The 10,864-nt window shown below is 40.9% G+C and overlaps 1 protein-coding gene across 4 annotated transcripts in view; it reads left to right on the top strand.

Moving 5' to 3' along the window:
- Window positions 1-10,864, top strand: part of GLIS2 (GLIS family zinc finger 2) — a 141,438-nt gene that overhangs the window by 105,674 nt on the left and 24,900 nt on the right. For all 4 annotated transcript variants that reach the window (XM_085861364.1, XM_085861361.1, XM_085861362.1 and 1 more), the window contains 4 exons: window positions 4,012-4,115; window positions 4,222-4,332; window positions 4,441-4,574; window positions 4,697-4,815. In XM_085861364.1, coding sequence (XP_085717490.1) covers window positions 4,012-4,115; window positions 4,222-4,332; window positions 4,441-4,574; window positions 4,697-4,815 — 468 coding nt within the window. The remainder of the gene's footprint in view (window positions 1-4,011; window positions 4,116-4,221; window positions 4,333-4,440; window positions 4,575-4,696; window positions 4,816-10,864) is intronic.

Here is a 10,864-nt window from a genome sequence, read left to right as displayed (position 1 = left end):
TTATTGATCTGTCATGTAGCTGCTAAAGAGAGCTGTTCCTCCTTTGTGGAGAAATGCAACTTTATCCCCAAAATGGCAGTTTTTATTTGGCCTTTCTGTTGGAAATAACCTTTTAGGTCTTTTTTATTCACAATTTAGAAACCCATACTTGGAAACTCTACCTGTACTTTTCTTATATACAAGATTGATGCTCATAGAAGAGTGAGGTGACAGAGGGTAAAAATGCAATTATCTGACAGAAGGACAGTGGGACTTGTTTTTTTCCTTACAGACGTGGCCACTGAACTTTGGAGAAGTGCTTTACCTTAACTTCCCAGAGCATGCTAGGTGCCAGCGACGTCATCTTTATGACGATGCTTTTCTTTCCGCAATGGCAATTAAGTTGGAGTGTCCACCTCCCCATGGATGCCAACCGATGGGGCTTTCCCATGCTCTATCCTCTAAGTGCTGAGCATCAAGCAAGGAAGCAGCATGTTCCATTTTTTTGTTTTTAAGTCTTTGGTATCACTCGGCTGGGGTTAGAACTGCCGACCTCCCAGACCCACAGCGGGCGCTCTAATCATTATGCCACCAAGTCTGGTTGGATACTAAACAAGGGAATTAACGAAGTGGAAAAAAAGGAGATGTCATTTCTGTAAATGAGGAACAAGACTAGACCCAAGACTGCCTTAAGGAATTTCTCCTTCTACTTGGAGAAGGGAGAAGAGGAGAGGGACTCATTGATAGCAATGCTTTGACTGTGTAAGTGGAGGAAGTCAGAAATCCAAGTATGAAGGTGGCTTTGTCTGCCATTGGCAGTGAGCTTGGCAAGTAGTGTCCAATGCTTGAGATATGTCTTGAAGATTGTCCTGATCTCCTGTATGAGATTTTTGGCCTCCAACCATTGCTAGAGAGAGAATTTTCAACATGTCCACCATCGTTGAATGACCAGGACAGAATATAAACTGATGATGAGGTGAGGGATTCCATGACTTTCCTTAGTATTGAAAGTAAACCTCCTGTCTCTTGTTGAGCAGAATTTTTTCACCCTTGTGAAAGAGAGTGATGTTTACTGACTTCCAGGCAGGTGGTGAAAAGATACAGATCGGCTGAAGAAAGCTGACGAAGGAGAAGCAAGAGCAGCAGTGCAGAGTCAAGACTTCACCTTTTTGCATGAAAGACTGTCAATAACAATGCGTATGAAGGGATAAGATGCAGATAGAGCATGATAAATTGGTTAAACAAGATTTGGAGAGAAATACAACACCGAGACATTTTCACCCTCACCGAAGGAGAGTGTATTGCATTTAGGTCCGTTTGTCTTTGTCTTTGCCTGTTTGTCCGCACAGAACTTTCGTGTTTTTCTCTGCAACCACTTGCCAGATTGAAACGAAATTTTCAACATCGGTGCGACTACTCGTGTAGAATGTTTTACTGATAATTATGACATCATAGGTCACTTGGTGTGGCAGCCATATTGGAAAAACGGAAAAAATTTGGACCTCTGTATCTGTGAAACCACACCAAGGAAAAAATTGAAACTTGGCACACGGCAAGTACTCATCAAGGGGAATGTGTGTGTTTTTATGACGTCATAGGTGCCCTTGTTATAACGTCATAATTAACCTCCGCCATCAAAGATGGACAGAGGTTACTGTTTTCACCCCTGTCTGTTTGTTTGTTTGTTTGTGAACAGTATTACGGAAAAACACCTGGACGGATTTTGACGAAACTTGGTGGGGAGATTAGGTATAGTCCAAAGATCATGCCATTAGATTTTGGACTTGGTCCAAAGTCCAATATGGCCGCTATGGTGGCCATTTTGAAAAAATATTTGAATTTTTGTTTTTGCATTTCTACATGTTTTAAGTGATTTCCAACCAAAAAAAATAAATTTGTTAGAGAAAAAAAAAAATTTTGCAACTTTTTTTCAAAAAAATTTCGTTTATATTTGAAAAATATTTGAATTTTTTTGCATTTCTACATGTTTTAAGTGATTTCCAAACCCCAAAAAATTTTCTTAGAGAAAAAAAATAAGAAATTTTGTAACTTTTTTCAAAAAAAATTCGATTTTATTTGAAAATATTTGAATTTTTTTGCATTTCTACATGTTTTAAGTGATTTCCAACCCCCCAAAAAATTGTTAGAGGAAAAAAAAATTTGCAACTTTTTTCAAAAAAATTTCTATGAAAAATATTTGATTTTTTTTTTTTTGCATTTCTACATGTTTTAAGTGATTTCCAACCCCCCCCCCCCAAAAAAAAAATTTGTTCGAGAGAAAAAAAAGAAATTTTGCACCTTTTTTTTTTCAAAAAAATTTCGATTTTATTTTTTTTGGCATTTCTACATGCGCGTCGATCTAGTTTAGTTTATTCAATCGTGGTTCAGTAGAGTCTGATCTGTTTTGACCTACAATGAATAGGATATCAGGTTCACTTAAGTGACCCAGCAGTATTGGCCACGGAGGTTTTGCACTCTACCGAGTGCTCCCCCTCTAGTTGCATATGTAGAACACCTCATCCGATGGATAAATAATTTTTGAGGGTCATCTCGAGATAAAACGGTCCACAGAAAAAAAAAATCGGTCAGGTGATTCGGCAGCTCTTTTTTTTTTTTTAAATATCTTCAAAAATCTTCTTCTCTAAAGCGGCTGAACAGATCGAAGCGAAACTTTACACGTATGACTGCCTGTCCATGAGGAACAAAAGGTTCACACATATGATGTCATTGGTCACATGATTTGAATGCCATATTGCATTTACCCTAAACCTATAAAAAAAATCTTCTCCAGAATGGCTGGACAAATCGAGGAGAAACGTCACACAAGTGTTCCCCAAGCCATGGGTGTACAAGTGGAACATAGCAAGTACTCCTCACGGGGAATGAGTGTGGTATTTTTATAATGTCATCGGTGCCTTCATTATGACTCCATAATTGCATATGTAGAACGCTACATCCTATCAGTATAAAAAATTTTGAGGGTCATCTTAGGATAAAATGGTCCACAAAAATTTTTGATGACATCATCAGTCACGTGATTTGGCAGCCGTATTGGTTCTTTTTTTTTAAACCTTCAAAAAATTTTCCTCTCTGAAATGGCTGAAAAGATCGAGGCGAAACTTTACACGCATGACCGCCTATCCATGAGGAACAAAAGGGTCACACATATGATGTCATAGGTCACATGGTTTGGCAGCCATATTGGATTTACCCAAAAACCTATAAAAAAAAATACACCACTCAAAAGAAGTCCTGGCGAGGGTTTGCAATCTGATTGCTCTTTTTCTTGTTTTTCTTCACTTGGAGTCGGAGCGCACACCAGAGACTGACTTGACAAGGCACCACCAGGATTTTGAGTCTTCTTCATCTTCGTGTGTATGCAGAGCAAGGCTGTGGGGTAGCTTCATTGGCTGAGGGCATGGCTGTGCCGCTGATGCAATGCCCTCTGCTGGGTATGGCAGGAATTTGGAATTCGATGATGGTGCCTCCTCTTCACAAATGACACTGTGGGATCTCTAATGTCCACCAATGAATGCTGGCAGATGAGATACCCATTTAAGGTCCATCGGAGGAACGGCGCATACATTGATGAATCATCCTGCCTGTAAAATACCGGGATGACAGTTTATAGCTGGGTTGGGATTCAAACAGCTCAGGCTAGACAGCTTGGAGGCAAGTGTGTGTATCTCCAGGCTATCTTGTCAGCCCACCGAACTTTGAGTAAGGAACCGGTTGTAGAATTTGCCCTTTTTTTTAGCAGGATGATATTTTCTGCCTTGTCTCAGGATGGAAACAATTTTTGCAAGCCGAATGGGGTGACCTAAAGTCACCATCGGTCACATTAACCTTGGTGAGAAAATAAGCTGGTTGACCGCAACCTTCTCGCCACATGCTTCAGTGTACCAGGAGTAAGAGGATGGATAGGATCACTGCAGATGGAATGGAATGTTCCAGTGCGTTAGAATATAGTGACTGACAATTGCCATAGATTGATCAAATTATGTATCCACATCGTTCTCCTCTATCCTGCAGATTTTTTGGAGATACCAGACCAGAAATATCTGGTCCCACAATGCATGTCACCATGTTATGACCTCTCCACTGTTCTTCACAAGGCTGGCTTGTTAGATGCACAGGTGAGTGCAAAGTAATTACATATGGACTGCTCACAATTTCTTTCATTTTTTTTTTACTCACACACTAACAAACTAACGGTATAACTTTCCCTCAAATTTTGTGCAGGCATTATCACTAATTTCAGGCCTGGGAACACTGGGAAATTTTCCTGGCTCCCCCACAACCCTCTCTAATATGACCCCGCTCAGCTCACGCCTGCACTGCAGGTGGCGCAAGGTAAATGCATGGAATGCCAGCTGTTATTATGTGCTTTCTTCGGAGGTCATCATAAGTCTTGCAAATGTGTGGGTGTCAGTTGTAAATTACTGGGTGTGCCATGCACAGTGTGAGCAGGTTTATCAGGAACTGCAGGACCTGGTTGACCATGTGCACGAGCAGCACGTGCGACCGGAAAAGGACACCGGTTATTTTTGTCGTTGGGAAGGCTGTGCAAGGCAAGGCCGAGGCTTCAATGCCAGGTGGAGTTTTTGTAATGTTGTCACATGTCACACCATCCTTACCCAATCTATATCATAGAAACATGAAATATTTTTCTTCATGTTGTTGTTGTTGTTGTTGTTGTTGTGGGATTCCCCTTTAGGTATAAGATGCTCATCCATGTACGCACTCATACAAATGAGAAGCCACACCAATGTGCCACATGCCTGAAGAGCTTCTCACGCCTTGAGAACCTGAAGATTCACTGCCGCTCGCACACAGGTCAGATTATACGCACACATTTCTCACTCCCATCTCCATGGAAAATTTCATACAGAACTTGTTGTCGCGCGCAAACCTCTTGCCTCATGAGGGAGCCTTCTTTTTCGGGGGGGGGGGCAGCAGTTACGTAGACCATTCAAAAGGTTATACAAAATGAGATATTGTACTCACTATTTTTTGGTGGTGAATAAGTTTCTTTAAAATCATATAATTTCATTAGTAATTGGATATCTTTGAGCCAAGTAGTTAAATCAAATGCAAGTAGCAAAAGTGGCTTTAACGTCACATCTCAGGCTGAGGAGCCACAGCTAAAAACATAAACGAAGAGCATTAATAAGGGCAGATAATTTTTACTTTTTCTTTCAACAACTTACCTCGACTTGAACAGCATGCAGGAGGTTGTTCGTAAGGACAGATATGTTTTATTTAAGACTTTGTAAAGCATATTGTGCAGTGACATCATGGTCTCCATGGTCTCATGAAAGAAGAGATGGTCTCATGATGCACGTTCAAAATTGCAGCTTTTCCCCTGAGAAAAGTTTAGTGAGAACGAAAAAATTCTTCTTTTTCTTTTAATGTTTCACCTGTGAACAACAGAATGTCACAACGAAGAAAACACGAACACTGCACATGGCTATCTACAGGGTGTGTCAATAAACGGTTAACCACTTCAAAACTTTATTAACCAAAACATTGAGTAACTAGAGGAGGAGCACTCGAGAGAGTGCAAAACCTCCGCTGCCAATACTGCTGGGTCACTCAAGTGAACCTTATATCTTATTCATTAAATATGATGTCAACAGTGCTGACAGTTATAGTTCTTTTCTCTAACATTTTTTTTTGGGGGGGGGGGTTGGAAATCACTTAAAACATGTAGAAATGCAAAAAAAAGAAATCGAAATTTTTTTGAAAAAAAGTTGCAATTTTTTTTTCTCCAACAATTATTTGGGGGAGGGGGGTTGGAAATCAATTAAAACATGTAGAAATGCAAAAAAAAAAATTTTTCCTCTAAATATTTTTTGGGGGGTAACAATTTTTTTTGGGGGGGGTTGGAAATCACTTAAACATGTAGAAATGCAAAAAAACTTTTTTCTCAAACAATTTTTTGGGGGAGGGGTTGGAAATTATTTAAAACGTAGAAATGCAAAAAAAAATTTTTTTTTCTCTAACAATTTTTTTTTGGGGGGGGTTGGAAATCACTTGAAACATGTAGAAATGCAAAAAAAAACCTCTCTTTTTTGGGGGGGGACAATTTTTTTGGGGGGGGGGGTTGGAAGTCACTTTAAACATGCAGAAATGCAAAAAAAAAAAATTCTCACAATTTTTTTTGGGTGGGGGGGGACCAAGTCCAAAATTTAATGGCATGATCCTTGGACCATACCTAAACCCCCCCCCCCACCAAGTTTCGTCGAAATCCGTCAAGGAGTTTTTCCGTAATACTGTTCACAAACAATCAAAAAAACAAACAAACAGAAAGGGGTGAAAACAGTAACCTCCATCCATCTTCGAAGATGGCGGAAGTTAATAAAACAAAAAATTAACTCGGAAAATGAAAACCAGATCATGGAGAAATGAAACTCCTTCTGCGTTAATGCGCTTATAGTTGAGGTGTTTAATGTGAGGACCTGCACACACACAACATTCATTTACACGAATTGCCAAGTTTTCATTGACATTTCTGCAAGTTTTAATGGTTACTGTCTGCACATAAGCCTCAACTGCTGCCTTCAGATGAAGTTCAGATCTGGAGTGTTCCTTGTAGACGTTATCCTTACAAGCTCCCCAGAGGAAAAAAGTCCAGTGGATTGAGGTCGAGACCATTCATTTTCCACACACAAACTGAGAACTCTTCATCCGAATTCTTGACACAGAAAGGCAATTGTTTCATTGGCTGTAGTGCATGCGGGGTAGCACCATCTTGCATGAACCACTGTCGCCCAGTTCAGCCGATCTTTGTCGATGCGATTACTTCGGACTTTGCGTGATTGACTCACAAACTCGTTCCATGTTTCCTTCACACCGTACACTTCTTCGGCGACCTGACCTCTCCTTGTTAATGTTGAGAATCGTCCCTTCACTTTTGAACTTTTTCACAAGTTTCCAAATGGCTGGCTTGCTTGGCTCGTTTCTGGGATGCACTACATTTTCAGGACACAACCTCATCTGGATGGAAGCAATTGATTTCCTCCCAAAATATCACTTGACAATGTTTACTCTTTGCTCCGTGGAAAACGTTATTTTTTTCCGTGGAATACTTTGGTTATGCTTGAATGACTTCTCCAAAGATCATTAATCACTCCTGCAAAACAAAAATAATAAGGTAATGACGAAAAGTACAAAGGTCATTTGAAGTGATGAACCTTTTATTCAAACTTACAGTTCTGCCTGGTTTCTGTCCACCACGCTTGAGAAAGTACTTCAAAGTAGATTAGAAATTGTATCAACGTCCACGTGAATTTGTGGCGAATTTCTCCACTTTAACATTGAGAGCACTGTGAAGAAAGAAACACCTTTACTAGCGATCCCAATAGTCCGTTTTAATGAGTCAAAAGCTTATTGGCAACACCAACTCACGGACAATTTGGTCGTATCCGCATGTTGCTTCACCAAGACACCTGCAAGCATCTGAACCGTGCTCGATCGCACCTTGGCTAACCTGCGAAGGTCAAGACAGGTGCAAGGGGATTGAGCGAGGGTGGGGGGAGGGGGTGGAGGCGGAGAGGTGAACGTGGTGGTGTGAAGGACCATGTGCATGTATCGGAAGACTTGATGTGTTGTCGGTTTACAATGATTGCTAAAATTGAGTGTTAGTACTTGGTCATGATTTCACAAGTTTGTTTTGCCAGCTATCATGAATCAGTTAATGACGATGTGCACTTTTTTCCCATTTTGTACCACCGTTATTATTGCATCAAGCACGACTCGGCTTACACAGAATTGACTTCAGCTTAAACAATCGGAAATCATTGATCAGCCGAGACCGATATTCCCACATTCGTTTCGTTGGCTAAAATCACCCAGCCTTGTACACATAATTATGGAGACAGCCCAAAAAGTTTAAAGTTATCTGAGAGGTTCTGCCATTTCATGTTCCCTCATTTCAGGCAATAACAACTCCACTGGTGATTCATTTTCATTTTAGATAATCAAATAAAGCCTCAAGAATCATCCGAGGGAGCGATGACTGGTGATTAGAGAATGTCCCCCCTCCCCCCTCCCTTTCACCTGCACTGGACATCCATTTGGCTGATGCCCAGTGCGTACATGTGTGGCTTTGTTAGTGTTTTCGGACAACTTACTGCACAAGGAGTAGTCTGTCATTGTAGCCTCATAGTCCAGATAATTACCTCCACCACTGAAGGTGAAGGTGATTATGTTTTCACCCCTTTCTGTTGGGTCGCCGAAATCGGTGACGCTTATTGTCAGTAATTCTGTCTGTTTGTTTGGATTTTGTTTGGATGTTTGTTCGTTTGTCATCAGCATAATTGGTAGTAAACGTGGGCCGATTTTGACCAAACTCGGGTGGTAGGTACATCTTATGACCTCGTGCTTTGGAAATTGTGATGGTTGCTAGGGATGGTTTGGTTCCCTAGCAACAGCCGAAAAACCTTCAAAATCAGTACCGTTCACTCAATCAATTCTGAAAGCCATTATCCCACGTAGGCTTATGAAATTTGGCATGCATCATCTGCAGGTGATGCTCTACCAAATATATTCCAGTTTTTGTGATATATGGAATGGTTTACCCGCAGCGACCCCTACAAATGGGGTTTTCCTGAAAATTGGCGAAAATCGAAGGCCCCTAGCGACCAGGTGAGTGCATCGATCCGAATGAAACTTTGCAGGTTCATAGCACGCAATGAGAACTACAACTTTGCCTTAGGACATTTTGACCGATATTGCTTAGGTCAGGGTCAAAGGGCAAAAATCGATAATATGCGAGAGCTGGAGGTGCCTTCGCGCCAAATGCTACTCCTCCTCATGTTATGGTCAGATGGTCATGAAAATTCACACTAATCATCTGGAATGCATTGTGCAGAAACAATCGAGCCAGATTTTCAATTTATATCTTTGTTCACCCACAGCACCCCCTCGAACTTTGGGGATTTCCGATATCAAACCGCATTTTCGGTACTTTTCATTCAAATTGATACCGAGTAGTTATCAGTAGATGGAACTCGATGAGATTTGTTATGCATAATCTTAAGGTGATTCTATATCCGCTATATGACATCCATTTTTTTCTATATCTTATAGTTTCCAAATGGTAACTGTCTCAACTTGGGTGTCCGAGGGCCATTGAGCACTCCCGCTGAAAATTCAAAGTACACTAGCTCCAAGATGGTTGAACCGAATCGAATGAATCTTTACATGCTTATAGACCGTAATGAGTACTACAACCTTGCTCATTTGCATAATGACCTATCTCGAGTAGGTCAGGGGTCAAAGGTTAATAATTGCATTTTTCAGGCAAAATTACCATTCAAGGGACCCTTGCTCCTACACGGATTAACCGATACGAATGAAAGTTCATAGGTACATAGTAGTTAATGAGTACTACAACTTTGCTTCAGGACATATTGACCTATCTTGGCTAGGTCAGGGGTCAAAGGTCAATGAGTGCATTTTTTAGGCAAAATTACCATTCAAGGCACCCTTGCTCCTACACGGATTAACCGATATGAATGAAAGTTCATAGGTACAAAGTACTGAATGGGTACTACAACTTTGCTTCAGGACATATTGACCTTTCTTGGCTAAGTCAGGGGTCAAAGGTCAATGATTGAATTGTTCGGGCAAAATGACCATTCAAAGCCCCCTTGCTCATACACGGGTTAACCGATTTGATTGCAATTTCGTAAGTACTTGGTACTAGATTAACTCAGATCAGAGGTCAAAGGTCATCGGATGCTCGGCGACCCATCGCCGCCTACCGGCTTGTCTGTTTGTCTGCTTGTGTACAGGATATCTCAAAAAGTTGTGGACGAATCCAGATGAAATTTTGTGGTCAGGTCCAGCGGGTGAAACGGACAAAACCCTGAGATTTTGGTGAAGATCCGGATCCGGATCCGACTACGATAATTTTTTATGTGATTCTTCACCATTGAGAGATTGGGCTAAATCGATATATAGCACGATATCTCAAAAAATTGTGGACAAATTCAGATTAAACTTGGTGGACACATTGGGTGTGTGACAAGGAAGAATCGGTTCAAGTTTAGTGATGATTCGGATCTGATATTTTTTTAAGTGATTCTTCACCATTGAGAGATTGGGAGAAAAATTATATTTAGCGCGATATTTCAAAATGTTGTGGACGGATTCGGATGAACCTTGGTGAACACGTTGGGGGTTTTGCAAAGACGAATTTATTCGATTTTGGTGAAGATCTGAATCCTGATCTGGATACGAGAATTATTTAATTTCCAAAAGGATTCTTCACCATTGAGAGATAAGGCCAAAAACGATATAGTACTGTATCGCATTAGATTTCAAAAATGTATTTGGCCCGATATGTTCTCGTGGATCAGGCATTACGTGGTGGAGGTATGCGCTCTACCGAGTGCCCTTCTCGTTTGTCTGTTTGTTTGTCTGTGTACAGGATATCTCAAAAAGTTGTGGATGGATCCGGATGAAATTTTGTGTGCAGATTCGGTTGGTGATTAGGACAAAATGATTCGATTTTGGTGAAGATGCAGAGTTAATTTTGAGTGAGTGGAGGCGTTTTACAATCAAAAACTGGAACGGCACTTGGTGGAGCGCATACCCCCGGAAGGCTGAACAATTTACGTTTTGGATCCCACTGATTGGCTGAATTTGGATTCAGACCTAAACCTGTCACTGAACCAACTCATCCACCAAGTTTTCACATAACTTGTCTACAACTTTTTGAAATATCATACGATATATAGTTTTTGGCCACACCTCCTTCCTTGGCACACCTGAGCTTTGAACCACTTATAAAGCCTTCATCCTCAGTCTGATGCAGTACTGCTCCCTCCTTTGGGGTGGTGCTCCTGCCTCACATCTTGCTCGACTTCATGCTGTG

The sequence above is a fragment of the Eptatretus burgeri genome, chromosome 17, assembly GCF_056783735.1.
Source record: "Eptatretus burgeri isolate ZD-2024b chromosome 17, Ebu_testis_v1, whole genome shotgun sequence".
Taxonomy (NCBI): domain Eukaryota; kingdom Metazoa; phylum Chordata; class Myxini; order Myxiniformes; family Myxinidae; genus Eptatretus; species Eptatretus burgeri.
Note: the sequence above shows the minus strand (reverse complement) of the source record. Positions and strands in the feature narration are given on the sequence as shown.